At 38.2% G+C, this 19374-nt stretch overlaps 1 protein-coding gene across 1 annotated transcript in view; it reads left to right on the forward strand.

Moving 5' to 3' along the window:
• Positions 1-19374, forward strand: part of fbn2b (fibrillin 2b) — a 69005-nt gene that overhangs the window by 18482 nt on the left and 31149 nt on the right. The window contains exons 7-10 of the mRNA XM_027159657.2: positions 3765-3962; positions 9485-9610; positions 14412-14537; positions 17962-18114. Of these exons, the coding sequence (XP_027015458.2) occupies positions 3765-3962; positions 9485-9610; positions 14412-14537; positions 17962-18114 (603 nt within the window). The remainder of the gene's footprint in view (positions 1-3764; positions 3963-9484; positions 9611-14411; positions 14538-17961; positions 18115-19374) is intronic.

The following is a 19374-nucleotide window of genomic DNA, read 5'->3' on the forward strand; positions in this document are numbered from 1 at the left end:
CATGGATGAGAAAAAGTCTAAAAGAAGCACAGTCAGTGACATTTCAGTATTTCTGATGCACATTAAAGCTCATACATCTAGCTTAATAGCTGGAATTTACTGGGAAAGACTGGCCATCTGTGGAATTCCTGAGAGATCAGCTGGATGTGCAGTAAATTTGGCTTTAGGAGAAGAGTGCAATGGGTTAAGGTTTCAGGACAGTGTCTTGAGCTCTGGGTTTATTAATTCTCCTCATGAATGTGTGTTTACTCTGCATTAACACTTACAGTGACCCTCGTTGATGAATACTGCCTGTTCATTCAGCAATTGGATACTTATTTGCTTGAGGAAAACATGATCATTCATTGCTGAAGATGGTTATTTGGAACAGAGGGGAATTTCAAAGACCCCCCCCCCCCCCTGCAGGTCTCTTAATTGTCAGCTTGTGGCTTTCCAAGTCTGAAGATGTCCATAATGACTAGCTAACCACTGGAATGCAGAAGTGTGAGCTGAAGTTGAAACAGAAGCCTGTGGAGAAAACGCTGCTGTTGGTCATTATACTTTGGAGCTCTGCAAGTGAAGGAGATGCAATTGACTGTCCTGTTTAGATGTCCTGTAAATCACATGGCTATAAAACCATAGGCTTAACCGTCCAGGAAAAGTTACAGTCCTGATGGGAAGGATCGAGTCTCTAATATTTCCCTTCTTCTCATGAGGGGCCTCTCTTGTCAAGCATGTGTGAATGGATCCATTCTTCTCCCATATGGAGTTAACATTCTGGTCCCGGAGTATACTAGAAATCTTTTAGATTTTTTGTGTACATTAGCATTCCAGTAACCCTGTAATCCAGCACGATATCACTTTTGGACAATAGTTTACCCAGTGCTGGATAAGTCCATGCTGTCTGCTGTCTTTTAGAAAGTTAACCCTATTTTGCTCCAAAGGTGTTGCACTGTTGAAGGCACTCCGGTCTTACTGTCTCAGGGCCCAAGACTATGAGAACAAATTTCCTGAGCACTATGTGCCTCTGGAAAAGGGCAAGAATCGCATTTTTTGAATCCTACAGAAAATGCTTTCGAAGGGCAGAAAGGGATTTCATAGTGAGGGGGAAGAGGGAGTTCAGGAAGGTCACACTCTAAAACATAGAGGTCCAAATTTACTGCTAACTTGTGCAACCATTGGCCAGGAGTGACATGTGAAAGAACTTCACCAGACATCTGTTATTTCTTATTTGCTAATGCATCTTCTTTATTTGATGGCCAACCAACAATTTCTTACTGTTCTTAGAAAAATTCTTTAGGTGGTCCTTGGAGCGATTCTAATCAAGCATTCTGATAAACAAGCAATTTTTTTCACTGCGAATAAATAAAAAACAACTTTTTAACAAGATTTTAAACCAGTCAGCAATAGGTTGCATCAAATTGGAGGAACTTCTCAGTTGTAAACTACAGAGCATGTTTTCTTGGCAGGAGTTAAGACTCCCTTAGTATTAATTGCAGGGCTAGACTAGGCCCCAAGGCTTAAGCGTTCCAGACCAGATTAGACATCATTCCTTTACAGAGCCAATTTTTCATTTATCTGCACTCTTTCATGACAGCTTATCACATTTGGCCCATTAACATTGTAAATGATAACGGTAGGCCAAGACCCTTTAGGGTATAATGAACTGAAATTCCCAGAATCAGATCTCACTGTACATTGATAACCTTATCTTGGCCTATTTACCATTATAAATTCCATACATTAGTTCAAAAGCTTAAAACTGTTTTTTGGTCCTTTCAAGCTCTGTCATGTGATTCACAATATGTCTTTCCCTGAATCACAGACTTCCTGCCAAAATCATCTGGCATAGGATCAGGGTAGTGACTAAATGGAAAAGGTTTGCACAAATGGGATGGGGGTGTAGGTGAACGGTTTTGATCAATCACGCTGCTTGAACTGTAATCAGTCAAAATTGCTTCCGAATGTTGTCTGCGTCACCCTCGTGTAGGTCCTTTTTGCTAATCTGTCTGGGATTCTGGGTGTTTCTGTGAATTTGGTCCATACATTCATTCATTGCCAAGGCAACATTTCAGCTTGGTTGCTTGGTTTTCACTTCTCGGCTTAGTGTTCTGTTAAAACAAGCTGTTGGGCTTCAGTCTTTAGTTTGGCCTACATCGCTTTTGCTGAGTTATTCCAAAGTTATTCTTATACACACAGAGACAGAACCGCACTGAACTTGGCAAGATTTTGGGTTTGTCCCTGAATCTCCGGAGCTTTATATTTTCCAGCAGATGAAGGAAAATGATGATTGGCTAACTTGAGCAGGTAATGTCCTCTCACCATCTTGCATACTCTTAATAAGATTCCTTCAGTTTAAACATATATAAAAGGTTTTACACCAATGTATGTGATCCAATTTCTCTGATCAAATAATAAGAGAAAAAAGTAAATAATTCTAGTTACTAAGTTCTTGACCATTAACACAAGCTTTAAACCTGAGCAAAGGATCATATCTGATGCTCAGAGACAATGCTCCAGATTTCATCTCAATTTATGCTCTGAATGCGACTTTTTGCAGCCATAATCAGTAGGAAAACTGCAATTTAGAATGAGAGAGGAACTGATGAATTTGGAGTAGGATATGGATGGATGTATCTTGGCTGGATTGTGTTGCTCCATAGTCACAACCAGGCATTATTAATTGGATCCAGATGTGAATAGGATGCACCCAGCGGGTCGCCCCAGCTTGAGGAGGGCTTACATTCCTGCACTCAAATCATCCAGGAAATATTGTTAGGTCAAGGGTGTACACAAGAGAGGACAGGAAGGGAGAGGAGAAGAGAGAGGACAAGAAGGGGAATAGAGACTGTGGAATAGTTTTAGGCAGGTTTCTCTTCTTATAGCGCCTTTTTTCTTTCTAATGGTTTCTTCCTGACCTACTTTCTCTTTCGTCTGTGGAATGAAACTGCTTTCTCTTTTATTACATATCAAACTTCAACCTTCTCCCTAAATATGATAATGACCACTGGAAAATGTGTCTAACACTTCTCAGCAATCTCATGTGTCTATAGATATATCAACAAATCATTCTTGTATTACTGATTTCTCTACCATATTTGAGTCTCACTAAAAAAATAAATCTTTTCTCTATTCATCCAGGAGTCTTTCACATGTTTACTTTGTGCAGTGAACCTTTTTAGTAATTTGCCTCAGAATACAACTTACAAGTTACTGAAATCATTTCATACAACTCATATGATTTGAAAGTGTGGTCAGTTTGTTTTATAAGCATTAAAGCATTTCTGCCCTCTTAGGTCAGAACTTAGGCCTACTTAATAGTTTAATCTGAATGTAAATAAACTCTGTGACTGAGTTCTTCTTAAACTTTTGCCTTAGTGTTGGAAGCACATCATTGTATAGAATGTTTCACCATAGAATGGTGTAACATTACAATTTCCCTTCACTAGAATTAAGAGGCCCCAAACAGTTCCAACATGACAATGCACCTGTGAACAAAGTGTTCTCAATTAAGACATGGTTTGTTGGGTTTACAAGTATGGGGTGACCTACACAGAGCCCTAAACTCAACCACAGCTGTTTCAAAATCTTCTAAAACTTTCCTCGGAGAATGGAGGTGGTTATTGTTATATATTATTTCATATAACAAGCATATATGGTTGTGATCATTAGGTGTCATTTTTCCCACAATAGCAAAAAGCTAAGAGTTAGTGAAAAGAAGGCTTATCTCTTTACAGCATAAACTATTTTTCTCACTTATCGTTTCTTTTTTTTGTCTTTTTTAGACTACAGGACCGGCCCATGCTTCACACAGGTCAACAACCAGATGTGCCAGGGTCAGCTGAGTGGTATTGTGTGCACCAAAACGCTGTGCTGTGCCACCATTGGCCGAGCTTGGGGCCATCCTTGTGAGATGTGCCCTGCACAGCCACACCCCTGCCGCAGAGGCTTCATCCCCAACATCCGCAGTGGTGCCTGCCAAGGTCAGAGTTCATATACAGAAGAGGGATATTAACACATGATCGTCACACAATCTGGTATAATATGTCAGTGCTGGATTTCAAATTATACATCTAAGCGGGTTTTAGCAGTGCACTACATCTAATTTCCTGGGTGAATGATATATGCTCAAGGTAAAAATGATGCGCACGATAGTAGGGTTGTTTAGCTAGGGTTGACTTGCTTTCAAAGGTCTGGATCAACAACTAACACGTTACTAACAGCAACTATCAGTGAAATTCTAATGCTTAACCATTTATGATTAGTCCGCAGAAATAAATAAAACATCATTTTAAAGTGGTTATGTATTGTTGCATAGTGGCAAATTACTGATTTTAACTACTGCCATGGATTCTTGAAGTAGAGAAAGTGCTCACTTCTCCGTCCGTCTTTAAACATTTTGTTTTTGCTGTCAGGGTTTTTTTGAAGTATTTTTTACTGCACTAATAAAATGAGAGAAGGTAAATCAATGTCTGTTAAAACCTTTTTTCCTTGATGAGTTGCCTCCAGCTAAATAATTTACATAAATGCATGTTTTGGCCTCGACATGCCACAACAGGCCATGACAGAGGATTTGCTGAGAAGTTGAGCTGGTTTGTGTTTAGAAAACTGGAATTGCTGAACTGATAAAGTAAAGATGTCAAAGTCTAGAGGTTCCAGTTTAGTACCTAACTCTCCAAAAAAATGCATTTAAAAATTATAAAACCAAACAAAAATATTCTGTGTCATAGGGCAGTGTAACACACTCACACATAAACATTAGCTCACAGTAGAGGTCATCACGGGTCCACTTAGATCCGAAAACCCGAGGTCCGACCCGAGACCCGAGCAGGTTCGGGTCTAAAAGTTTCACGTGAACCTCGGACACGGGTTGGGTATAATAATAACGGCATCGGGTCTCGGGTAATTTAAAATGAATTTGTTTTTACCGAACGGACCCGAGAAGACCCGAACTACTGTATCTCGCTTGTGTGCATCGACTCGATTCCTTTTCTCTACTCTTTTTGCCAAGAGCGCTTGCGACATGTGGCTGGCGACGTGTGGCTGGCGGTAAGCTAATTTTCATTGAAACAGACCTGTCAATCAATTTTGAATCCACGCTGTGGCGGTTGCTTTAGTGTAGAGTTATGCAACATTCGGGTCCAGGCAGGTTAAAAAAAATTGCTGTGGGTCGGACTAGGGTCTAATTTTTTTGGGTTTGTCTCGGGACGGGTCGTTCTTAAAAATATATACATATGCACGTCGGGGTCGGGTAAAAAGCGTGTCACTTTGGGTCGGGTACATTTCTTTAGACCCGAGAAGACCTCTAGCTAACAGACGATGCAGTGATCAACAGGCTTCAAATTCATGATCTCCTGGTTTTAAAGTCAAGTAGATGCACCATAGTATGCTGTCATAGGTACTAGTGCTAGTTTTGCCAGTGTAGTCAAAAGGAGAGTGAGTATGTTTGCAGTCATAACTTTTGGGAAAACAGAAAATGTCAGAGTCAGATAGTGAGTAAAAGCTTCAGGATTAATGTTCTAGCCCAAACCAGAAAAGCAGATGAGTCAGCCCTAGTCAGCAGGTTAAAATATTAAAATAGCAGCTAAAATGCAATGAAGTTCACAGTCAGCTATTATTTAAGTCATGTTTTAACAGAGTCAGTTGAATATGAAACACAACTGGCATCTATGCAACCAAATATTAAGCTGAATTAAATTTATTCACTCAAGAAACAGTTGCCTAAGGCTTTAAATTTTGTCTATCACCTGCTGTTTCAGCTGATAGAAATTACTTAAACAACAGACCATTTTTGTGGTCTGACAGCAGATGTGTTCTCATGAGTGTGATTATGCAGTGTATGTTGCAGCTGCATTCTTCGAAGAATCCAATGACAAGCCATATGCCACAATTTAATACTGAAAAATCTAAAATTTAGAGAGTCAGAGACTGAGACACAGAAAGAGACAGCTCAGCCCCATCGACATTCCTGAGCAAATAGTGTGGCCTTTGCTTCTTTAGCACCATTACAAACATCTCAATCAGACTTATATATATATATAGCGTTAGGGAAAACAAAATGTAAATATATATATAAATTATTTTGTTACATAATAATAATAATAATAATACAAAATAAAAAAAAAACAAAATAAGCAAAAGAACTGCAGTGCGATTTAATTTAGAATTACAGTATCATCCTATGGATACAGTAGCTTTTAAGAATACGTACTCAGCTTGAGGTGAATACCAAGACAATTCAAAGTCTATACCACAATTAATAAAATGATTCGGATTTACTTTTTAGTATAAATCCGATTTTTTTTTCTCAAAAATATAACTTCTTTAATCAAGGTTATCCAATCATCAACTCATTTATTCATAATTAACTTCAGACCCATCATCAGTAAAGTTTTAATGAAATCCAAGTACTTTCGGAAATAAAGAGGGTAATATCCACAATGAAGGCGTTAAGTCTTTAATGGTTGAACACGGTAAACCTGAATATTTAGAACAAAGCCCTGTTTACTATGAATATTTCTTTCCATTTCATGTTAATATATTATGTATTTTTGGATAAGACTCACAAAACCAAGGAACAGGACACTCCATGGAGACTACAAGTGCAGCATTGGAACAGCATTGTCTAGCCATGGTGTCTGAATGAGACTGAGCTAATGACCAGTCAGACTGTGTAATGATGCAGTTTAATATAACACTTCTGCCACAAAGCCTGAACATGTCCAGTCTGAAGCTGATTTCTCAAATGGTTGTCTCCAGACGATCTGCACAAGGACCCTGAGGCTATTAGTTTTGTTATTCCCTGTTAGTGACGCAACTTTAAAAGTGGACATGTTGGAATGTTGTCTTGAGGCCATGTGCCCCAACATAATGACACAATAAAAATGACAAAGGCCTGTGTTTACAAATTCGAGGGACTTCAGTGGAATGAATTGATCAAACAAAAAGATTATCTGCTCATTCCTGTAGCTGAGAGCCTCACCCTGCCTCTGAGCTTGTTTCCACGTCACTGCTTTAGCTGGTCTTTGCCTGATTCCTGACTGCTGTGCAGACTTCAAAAATACTCAAAGTCTCTTTGAGGTCTCTGCTTAGTGAAAAAAAAGTAAAGGCAGTGAAATTCCACTGGATTCTTTTTAGCTGAAATACCCCGACACCTAAATACTAGACCTTGGAGACTCTTATATCCTGGCTCAAATTCAACACACCAGGTTTTTCCCAGGTGTTTTCTGATGGGCAACTCTTTAATGACAAGACCTATTTTGGCTCTGTGTTACAAGACAGATAAGTGTGTTTGATTGAAACCAGACTGAAGTTATTTAAGTATTATCATGCTAGTTACAGTATATGATAGAGGAAAGGAAGAGAGAGTCCTCAGTGCAGCTAAACTCAGTTTGTGTTTGTTGTGTCAGTCAAGCAGAAAGTGAAATCTAGAAGCCAATAGCTCTTTTTAATTTTACTGATTTACAAATTTACCATCTACGCCGATTATCTGAGATAGTTTTTTCTTTGCCAAAATGTCCTTTCATATAAGTTTCATCAGATTTCGTTCCAGGTATTTGAAGATAAAAAATGAAAAAGATTAAAATAAGCTGACTGACAAAACCCAAGAATGAAAGGAAAATATTGTGAAAGTGAAGCTATTCTCAAACCTAGAATTTTAAAGTGGTTTCCTACATATAAGAGTGTTGACAGTGTCCAAATCAGCACAAAATGTATCTCTTTATTTTGCTGTTTGATTTGTTTTGACATGAAGACCCAGTAAACACAAAAACACTGGCTGAGGGTTATGTGAAAACCTATTTGTAAAACCAATGCCAAGTATGCAGAGAAACTGCAAAACCTGTTCATGTTCTATGAACATGAAACTGGCATTTAAAAAATGATTACTTACTATTATTTATTAATTTAATAGATTTTTATGGCCAAATATCCAGCACGTCATTGCTGCTGTTTGTCTTTTTAAGAAAACACTTTGAGTCTTCATAGAGATTAGATTGAATTACAGATATATTATATACAGATCTGTCTAGGTTAATTGAGTTGAACCCTAATCTTTTGACAAACTATCCAAAGGCTATGTCAAGTTTAGCAAAGAAGATAAAGTAAAAATGCCCATTGAACATGGAGACTGTAAATGTATTCTTTAGTATAAAAACAGTACAAATATAGTGGTTAGTGAGATACAGAAAGTTCTATATTGTTTACTACAATGGACAATGTAAGAGGACAAAACAACATTATCTGACAATAATAATAAAGCTAAACATAATATGCATCTACAAACCCCCAGAAATGTAAGTGAAAAAGCGAAAGAGAAAGAATGAGTGAAGGAGTGTGTTATGTTGAAGGAGGAGATTAGATACAATAAGCAGGCAGGACACGAGCTGTAGCTTAACATCTCCATGCTTCTTCTTCGCATTAGCACTAGCACATCTTTACATCTCGTAACGTGTGTATATATATATATATATATGTATACACCATCTAGTGGACATATATGGTAATAGCAATTACATTGTAAGAGAACACAACATAGGCCACGTTCACACTGCAAGTCTTAATGCTCAATTCGGATATTTTGCCCAGATCTGATTTTTTTGTTTGGCTATTCACATTACCTTTTAAAATGTGGCCTATATCAGATACCAGTGTGAACTGTTTGCTGTTTTGAACTGACCCGCATGTGCAAACGAACAATAACAATGACGTCACATGCAGCACGCCGTTGCGCTAAAAAGTTGCCGAGGTTATGAAGTATTGTATCATCTGGTGCAAGCAAACATATTTAGATTAGATTAGATTAGATTCAACTTTATTGTCATTGTGCAAGGTACATGTACAGAGCCAATGAAATGCAGTTAGCATCTAACCAGAAGTGCATAGATGGCTTATTTACAAGTGGCAGTGTAATAAATAAGGGTATGAGGTTATACAGAAGGTGTAGTAATATGTACATGTAACTGAATAAGGGTATATATAGTGTGTTTTTTATACAGGTATGTTAACGAATGTTGATGTAGATTGACGTAAAAGTGGCATCAAATCCACCTTGGTTGTTCACACTGGAAAAAAATCAGATTTGGGTCTGATCCAGTACCACAAGTAAGTGTTTACCTGCAGTGTGAACGTGGCCAAGAGTGTTCCCAATGGATCTAGTCATGCATTGGCCAGCTCATTTCATTTTGAGGGGGAAAGAGGTGCTGGCTCACGGCAAGTGTTGAACAAGTGCTCTACTTTTATGAGACTGCACAGGTCTCAGGATTTCCAGCCTCTCTTGATCTTTCTTTAGTCCATTCTTGGGTCACATCTTGTTTGAAACCAGAGAAAATCTTCTTTTGGCTACAGCGGGTTCTCTGGCTAACAAAATGTTTAAAGGAAACTGTAAGCCTGTTAGTAAACTATTTTGGCTAACATTTTAGACATAACACAGGATGCCGTTAATAATTTAAATCACTGTGAAGAATATGCAATATGCTAAACTTATGTTTTCAATCTGTCCTTCTAGATGTGGACGAATGCCAGGCCATCCCTGGTCTCTGTGCAGGAGGGAATTGCATTAATACTGTGGGTTCCTATGAATGTAAATGTCCTGCAGGTCACCGGCAGAGTGAGACCAACCAGAAATGTGAAGGTAAATGGCACCGAAATAAATCATGACGAGAGCTCTTTTTCTTTTCTTTTTTTTTTTGCTCACTCAGGTGTCCAATCTGTCACTTGTGGGCACTTCATTTCATTAACCTTTTGTTAAGTTGGAAACATTATGAATAAGATTACATTGTAAGAACATTGCAGAAATGTTCTCTGTGTAACATTATGGCTTAACCTTTAGCACCAGCCATATGCATTAGTGAATGTTTTGTTAACAGTCTCTATTAATTAGAAGAGGTACAAGAGACTTTTTTTCAGGGGGTTTCTAAATGATTCTTTGAATGGTTAAGAGTATCTAGTTCCTTAAAGAGGTTCTGCTTGACATTCTTTCCCAGCAAGAGCCATTTAGTTGTAGGTTTCTTCATAGAACCTTTAAATATTTCAAACTTTTATCTTTCTTCAGATAGTTCTACGTGTAACTGTATTCTGCTCTTGTATTTCCACTGTGGTCTTATCATCAACAAACCACCGGTGATTTCAGTGTTTTCAGAAATAATACCAAGAACACAAAGAACGTTTCCCCCAAAATATTGGGGAACAGTCCGTTGTGATGAAAGTTATTTAGCATCTAATTCACATAGACAGCTCAATGGAAGACAGATATCAGTAAGATAACATTCTGTTCTATTCTATTTATTTATAACTACATTATAACTAATTTCTAACTAGTTAATCTGCTGAAACTGATCCTTGAAGTCTGATTAATTGCTGATCAAATAATGAGATTTTGCAATGTGAGTTCACTGAAAGGTAAGTGTTTCTGCGAGGTAGAGGGGTGGAGCCTGTGGAGTTTGTGGTCCATGGCAGAAGTGGCTTTACTCCCAGAATCCAATTATCATGTTACTTGGCTTCTAATACAAGAGATTTCAGTATATGATAAGTCTTGGTGTTATATGAGAAGATGAAAAGTAAAGTGATTATCTTTGGTGCATGGTTCTAAGAATCGGAAATAATTAAGTTGTTTGCTTATCGTCAAATTTCACCAAAGCACACCATGCTGTTGAAATGCACTTGTTATCATGATCAGATAGTCAGCAAAACGCTGCTCTACGTTTCTCTGGCTTGTTTGTCTATTTATAAGTCAACATGTTTGAGGCTTTAGGGTTTTTCTTCACTGTGTCTGTTTCTCCTCAGGGGTATGTTAATTTGCATAGGCTTGATTGGTTGGAATTTAAACAATGAAAAGTGAAAACAAGCAGGCAATGGATTCTAGTGGGGGAAGAAGCTAATAGATCTTACCACAGTCTTTGGGGGTAGAGAGAGCGAGAGAGATGTGGAAGGGTGAAGAACAGTCTAGAAGAACATAGAGTCTCTCTTTTTTTCCTTTTTTGTGGCTAAAAATAATAACAACACTTGACCATCTACTTAAATTTAAACCTTAGTTAGCTTTACATTTGTTATTAGCTGTATACATGATTCACCAACCGTGCAATTTTTTTGTGTACGAATGTGCGTCCTGTCCAATCAAAAAAGTAACTATTTAGTAGTATATCAAGTTTATTTCCACCTATTTAAACTTTCAATTCAATTTTATTTGTAGCTCTTTTAACAATGGACGTTGTCTCAGATCAGCATTACAGAACATAAGAAACATATTACAAAAAGTTTAAGATTAATATTAAACAAAACTTCCAGATTAGTATTAACCAGAAATACTAGAGATGTTAGTTTTCACATCAAAGACTCTTAAGCTAAGGATAGCTTCACTGAATTTCATACAGGTTCAAAAATACTTTCTGCATTAAGTTGACAAAATAAAGTGTTTACCTACTGATGATTTTATTATTAATATTCTTTAGTATTTTAAGCTAATATATTTAATATTTTAAACTAGTATCTATAAATAAATATCCAGGTATAGTATGTCCTTCTAAATCTGGTCTGTCCTCAGAGATCCACGTGTTCTCAGTGTTATTAAATTAACCTCCGCACACTGCTGATTGATGAGAGGCTTGAGAAGATTCCACACTCTCTGACTCAACCATTTTGAGTTGGCAATATTATCAAGGTTACAGGAAGGGCATAGAAAGTGAGAGAGAGCAATTGAGAGACATTAACTCTCTCTCTCTCTCTCTCTCTCTCTCTCTCTCTCTCTCTCTCTCTCTCTCTCTCTCTCTCTCTCTCTCTCTCTCTCTCTCTTATACAAACACATGCATACATTGTCTATGCAAAAACTTAATTTACACTAATTTGTCCTAACCCAATTATACTGGAGCAATTGAGAGGTAGAAGTGGAAATAGGGTTAACATGGGAGAACAAAAGGTCACTGAGTTGCAGTGTCTTGCTGGAAAAACCACATTTAAGTTATGAGAGCTCAGCCGGTGTCACAGATGAGCTGCTTACGTGGAGAAACTGAGCTAATTAAAAGACAGCGTTGAACTGCAAAGATGTGTACCCTTAGGCGCCTTCAGGCTATGACTCTTAACTCTACTTGCTGCTTAAACAGGCAATTTCTTAGGAAGGAGATCTTGCTCTACTGCCACTGACAGCTAAAAGCTATATTTCACAGACACTAATTAGCGTGCTGCATCCCACCACGCCAAAAATGGAGTTATTTCTAATTGAAGTCTGCAACAAGGAGTGAAAGGCAGGAAGACAGAGATATTGCTCACTTAGGCATTGGTCTTCAATTGTTTTTTCCCTTGTTTTGCTCTCTCATTCTCCTAGTGTAAATACAGGGTGCTGGAAATGGGCCATCTGCTAGTGCTGAACGAAGAATCGTTTACATCTGGAATGGCGTAGCCACAAAGGGTGCTCACAAATGGTCGTATAGAAGGACCTTGAGCGAACACACAGACAAGCATGTGAACATGTTGTATATATTAGTAATAATACACTTCTGGGCATGCAGGAAAATCATCTACATTGGGATGATGTGATGCTACACTGAAGTGGATTGTTTTCCAATAACAGCACATTCTGAAGTGTTTAATTTCTCTATTAACCCAATGATTTGCATACAGCAAATTTTTTATTTATTACTAAACTTTCTATATAATTACAGATATTTTTTTTTGTCCTGATGTTTCTAGCTTGTTATTTTACTTAGAAAGCAAAAATCCATCTGTCCTGAAGACATTCCAATGGCAGAAAACCTACAATTATGCTAGAGACTACTTTAGTAGAATGAGTGCATTTATATAAAGATATCGTTTGAATAACAGCCTATACTATTTTCAGAGCTACTGTTAATCAGATACACATACTCAGAAAGTATACCCAGATAATACACACAACAGTCACAGTTTGTTCAGATGGCAGTAATTTCCCTTAGCATACACCCTCTTGTCTGGCCAGTGTAAAGTCTGGGCCGGTTTACAGGACGTCAGATTTATTTAGCTGGACTCTTATCATGCCTGTTAAACCACCACTAATGGAGTGACTCCATGGTTCCTTAGCTTGCTACTTACACAGATACGTTTTGAAATACCGCAACATCTACTCACATGCTGTGGATCGTCAGGATCAATCATCACTCAAACTTCATTCACACCTAAAAATAAGTGCAATATTATGAATATATATAGTTTTTCCATCTAATGGTTTTGCTGCTTTACATTCCCGTTCTGTAAATACACACATTCCCATCCACATAAAATGTGGTGCCAAATTGCAGTTATTTTCTTCTGAAACAAGTCTGGTGGGTGCTGGAGTGGGGAAAACCCATGTCCACACCTGTAGCTCTTAAACCGTCTCCTGGTTTACATCATCTAATTCACTCAGAGCAACAAAGATTATAAATGTCCTGGAAATAAATGTCAGAGGTTCAGCAGAGAAAAGCTTCAATGAACCATCTACCACTGAAGTGAAGTGCCACTGAAGTCTGGATGAAAAGCTGAGTCTGCTGCCTTTCTCTTTTTACAAGCAAAGCTGAAACAGCTGTGCATACAGGCATTAGGGTGACGTGCTATTCGAATACACGACTGTTTATTAGCCATTACTCTTATTAAGAGGCTGGATACACCAAATTTATTAGTATTCATTGAAAGGCTATTGCTCGGTATTACCAGTATAATTTGCAATTTGTATAATTCACCATGTGTAGTCTGTTCTGTAGTGAATCACTACATCTTTACATGATACGAGACCTCCCTTTTTTAAGAATATAGACTTTTATATGACCTCCCTTTATATGAATATAGTAATCAAATTTTCTACTTTGATGAGTTATACCCTGGCTAGGAAATGCACAGTGTGTACGCAATTCAGACATTAGTTGTCATTTTTGTGGTGTTTTATGTGCAACTTTTCAAAGAAGATGTAAAGCAATAGGAGTGTTCGTCATCTTTTAGTCTTTGTTGGAGCTAATTTCAAAATGTTGGCTTAGAGTGTCAGGGAGAATTACAGACAATTGGAGAACATAGAAATATGGGGAACCCAAGTCTAATCCTGGTTGTCTAATCCCCTCCAAACCACTCAACCCAGATTGCTGAAGTTCAGCCATAATTTAACACGTCATATCAGTTAATCTAATAGGCTTGAATGTTATGAAGGAAGAATTCTCTCCAATATTGTAGATTACCAGAAGTCCCTGGTGTAGATGAAAATGGTCAGAGATGGCAAGTTAGTGGCCACATTAGAGGCCCAAGCTCTCATTTATCCCAACCACGTGCTGCTGCTAGAACTTAACTTTGAAGAGAAAAAAGTTTACATCTGTACTACCTTCCATGCACAATGAAAGTAGAACATAAGCATTAGATTTGAAACAATTTAAAAACCCTCTGGTGTGTCTCAGGGTTTCATATGACCAGCTATTTATTGTGATTTTGTTTTACTTTTCCAGATGTGGACGAATGTTCCACCATCCCTGGGGTTTGTGACGGTGGAGAATGCACCAACACTGCTGGCAGCTACGTCTGCACCTGTCCTCGTGGCTTTGTCACCAGCACAGATGGTTCCAGATGTATAGGTAAGACATCACACACACTATCACTGTCCTGTAATTCTGGCTGCATCATCAGTCAAAAATGGTACAAATGAATGGTTAAGACACACAAATAGATACACATACACAGGTCTTCCTGACCTAATGAGACACCTTATGTTAACAACACAGGTGAGTCTAAATATGTATGGCAGGCACAGACACACATACACACACATACAAAACACACCTGTCTGACATCTGGCAACACTCTTCCTTTGCCAACATGAGTCATTTGGCCCTTTGGCTTGTGGTCATCCCCTGCAAGCCCAGGCACGTGGAGTGTGTGTATGTATGACTCAACTCCACATCTGCTGCAAAGCACCAACAGGTGTTAATGGATATAGGCATCTCCTGAAGGCTCTTTCATTTCTGAGCAAACTTGCTGAACTCTTTCTCAAGAATCTGTATGTCTGAATGCAGGAAGTGGGTGATTATTACAATGAAGAAGTCGTATTCACCTGTACTCATTTGTCATCTGCCATTTGTGAGGAATGTCTTTTTTAATGGCCTGCATTGTTGACTTTTTTGTTGCGGAAAAACACAAAATCAGGTGAGGTTCACATGTTGATCACATGGACCTGTTCAGGTAAACATGTTATGATAAATATTCCTAAAATTAGGGTCTGAAAGTACAGGGACCAGTGAAATTGTGTTTCTGGCAGCAGATGTTTAAAAAAATGCTTTGTTCCCATTCCCAAAGCCGAAGCAAAGGATTACGGGGTGTGGAAATAGAAATATTGTCCACTGTATATCTTTAGAGAGACGATGTGGACATTCCAGACTGACTGGTAATGGACTGATATGGGAACAGTGAGTGGATAGCAAATGATTGAATTTATTTTGGGAAAATTTCAGGCCTGCACATGTGGACTAATCAAAAAACAGGTTTTGTTAGTACAAGGAAGTTGGACTGCTATAGTGCAGTCTCAGGGGAGTAGAAGTCCAGAGCTCAGCAGGGAGACACAAGACTGCTATTTCCTCTTTACACTAAGGCTAGATATTTACTCTGGCATGGGGTTGCTCTCTGACTCACTGACTTTCTAAATACTTCTTCTATCATCCGACTTTATTTCTGTCATTTCTTATTTTATTGCAGTGTAATTTTACTTTTCTATTCTTTGTTCAGTCCCTATAGGTTTTTCCCTCTTTAGGAGACAGCCTTTATCTCACTTTCCCACCCTACCATCATAACCTCTGAACTAAATTATATTTCCGAGCAAATTTATGATGCTAGAGACAAAGACATAGTCATTTCTTACCATGCACATGACCTGTCTGTTGGTGGAAATACAGTTCTCGGAATTCACCTTCACTTGGAGAGCTGTAGAATATTGGGAGATTTGTAAGAGTTGTGCAGGCTGTGGTGGTCTAGTCTCCCAACTCCAGTGGTGCCACTGCATTTGGTTTTGCTCCATGATCGGAAGATTGCATGTTGATATTTACATTTACAGCATTTGGCAGATGCCCTTAGTGATGTAAAAAAAAAGTGCTTTGAAGTCTCAAAGAATACAATTCAACTCTGGTTTCACTAGTTTACAGACTTGTACAGACTTGTACAGACTAAAGCTCTGTTGGCAGCCTTTATTTTTTAAGAATACATGAAACGGACATGTAAAATAAATGCTAGTTTAAGTGTTTCAGGAAGAGGTAGGTCTATGCCCATCGTTTGCAGACAGCCAATGACTCAGCTGTTCGGACATCTAGGGGAAGTTCTTCCCACCACCTCGATGCCAGAACATAAAATATATTGATATTATGATAGCTCGAGTCTAACAGAGCATACTTGGCAGTTTTGGTGGTTTTCCTCTTCTACCTGTTAGAATTAGGTCAAGCAAGCATGAATGTCTACTAGCTTATGTCGGACACATAGTGCTCCATATGTTCTGCTGCATAATTGCACTATGGGCAGTTTGAAAAGATGAGGTAGTTTTATATGTAGGAAGGAGCACATGGTAGGTTTCACTTTTCCAGATGTGAAGATGTTGTGCAATAGTGGTAGGTATTGCCTGTTACTAACTCCTGAGAAATAAAAGTTTTGCCACACTAATTATGCCAATTCTGTGTCATACTGTGAAATCCCACTCTGAAAAAAAGAATGAATTGGTGAAGGGAAAAGAGAAAGGCTGCAATTGTGCTTGTAGAAGTAAAAAGGTCTGGTTCCAATTACAGCTATCATCTTCGTCACAGCCTTTGCAGAAAAAAAAACACTGTGCCCCCACCTCTCATGCCTCTTGAGCTCCATTTCTCCCCTTTCTCTCTGCCCCACCATGTCCCAGTGGGCTGGCTGGTTAGGTTTAAAATGAGCAGTTTAGCCCCCAGACAGACTGCTGCTTATGTTGACTGGAACTGTTCATGAATGCTCCACATGGAACTGATTAATTTCAGAGCACTGTCTCATTAGACTGGCTAATCGACATGCACCACCCCTCCTGCATGCTTGTGCTTTCTCTCTCTAAACACACAAGCCCCGCTAAAGTCTTTAGCCCCAGTTTTTGACCTTGACCAGGGAAAACTTGCAGTCAAAGAGCCATTTTTGGTTTGCTTTCAGATCTGCGTTGATTTTCTAACCCCCCTCTTGACATCTCCAGCTCCTGCCTCATAAAGGGGTTTCCTGGAAGTTGGCCATGAGAAGGGTACAAGGAACATGACTTCCTGTGAATACTCACTGGAGAAAGCTAGTACTTAGAAATCTTGGAGTTGCTCCTCAAGGCAAGGACCTCAGAAACAAAATCTGGATGTGACTCATCACATTTAGAAGAAAGTGTGAAAATAAGTGTGTTTGGAAATAGATGAACCACATAGCTGGCATAGATGCCTTTCTCCTGTCTGGGTTTTACTCTTAGTATTTCTTTCATCTCTTTCCATCTTGTTGCTTGATTTTACATGTTTTTCTATTATCTCTCTTTCAGTCACTTTTAAATTTTTTTTTAAGTTGTAGCCTACGAGCTGAGTTCTCTGATGACCTAAGATCATATCTGGCACCCTTGTTAGTTCTGCATTATTTGTTCATACACATATTCTGACAAAAACCTCTACTATGATTATTCCCATCTGCTAGACCTGTTAGTAGTAACTCACACATTCACAAGCAGTCCAGTGACTGAACATTTGAAGCCATTTTGAATTTTCAAGGAGAAAGGAATTCTGACCGATGGCTCATTTCTGGCCCATTAATAAATAAACTGGAAGCCTAACCAAATCTATTGCTTAACAGTATTTCAGATAAATATTTCTAAGGTTATGTTGTAATCCTATTATTATGTTCGTTTTTAAGGCTGTTTTCAAAAATGAAATGGTACCTTTGAAGTTCTTTATATGAAATGTATGAACTGATTTATGAATGGTTCCTTAATCCTTAATCTTTCCCCTGTCTCTGATTCTGTTTTCATTTTTATGTCTCTTTCAGATCAGAGACTGGGTATGTGTTTTGGTTCCTTGGCTAATGGTCGCTGTGCAATGGAAATGACAGGCCAGTACACCAAAATGCAGTGCTGTTGTGACACGGGCCGCTGCTGGGCCATGGGTCACATCCCAGAGATGTGTCCAGTCCGGGGGTCTGGTGAGTTTACTGTATACATGTGTGTATATATATATAATCACACACACACACACACACAAAAAAAAAGCTGAATTCAAATTCACACAAAAAATTTGTGGCAACTCCAAACCAGTATGGGTAATGTAAAAGCTTTTGACGGACACAGGGTGGGAAAACCAGAGATTCACAAACCATAGGTCTCTGCTTTTTAAATACTTCCCTTTTTAACCCAAGTTCTAGCCATCTCTTTGGCTTCAAGCTTGTAAGAGTGTATGTGTGAGCCACAGGAATGTACAGACTGAGTGTTTGCTAAAGCCTCCGAAAGGCCTCTTTTCCTTTGGTTCATCTCCATCCATGGCCTTCATGCTTTGCCATCTAACTGAATACACATATGCTCACCAGCAAATGCCAGTGGTTCTGTTTATACTAATAGACTTATTCATAGACACACTCTACTTATTCACATGCAAACTGCTGTCAGTGAACTTGAATAACGTATAAAGAGGTGCATTTCCCTATTTAAACAATTGGAGGGACATTTGATTTAACAAAAGCTGGGTAGATAACTTCTCTTTAGGGGAGTTACAAAGAAAGCAGCACGTAAAATGCCAACACATTTACTAACACAAATAAGTAAACTTACAGTAATAAGACAAAGGTGAGAACCATCACACGTTACCTGAATTTTATAATTGCATTAATGTCATTCAATCTTATACTAAAAAATCTTGGGCATTTTTAGGTTCTCTAAAATCATGGTTATGCGGGTTATGGGGACCCCCTGGGGTTTGGGGTTGTATTATTATTATTATTATTATTATTATTATTATTATTATTATTATTATTATTATTATTATTGTTGTTGTTGTTGTTGTTGTTGTTGTTGTTGTTGTTGTTGATTACTTTAGGATTACTGTACACTTTCTACACTTAAAAGTTAAACACTTTAGTTAACACACATCTAATGCCAGTTATTGTCAATAAATGTTTCAAATGTACAACAATATAATATATATTAAAAACAATAACTGTTACAGTTGATCCAAATTTTCAACACTGGAGAAATACAGCCCAAAGCAATACAGTCAGATTTTCTCAGAAACTTAACAGGGTTTGAAATTCACATATTTTTTTTTTTTTGGATAAAGAATCAGATGAATATGTTTTGGATAAATATAAATCTCCAGGACCTTTTTGGAAGCATTGATTTTGTTCTTGGCTATTAAGCAGTAATAACAGGCTACACAGGTTATACAGCATAAAAATTGTCCTCTGTACTTT

Source organism: Tachysurus fulvidraco, chromosome 2 (assembly GCF_022655615.1).
Source record: "Tachysurus fulvidraco isolate hzauxx_2018 chromosome 2, HZAU_PFXX_2.0, whole genome shotgun sequence".
Lineage (NCBI taxonomy): Eukaryota > Metazoa > Chordata > Actinopteri > Siluriformes > Bagridae > Tachysurus > Tachysurus fulvidraco.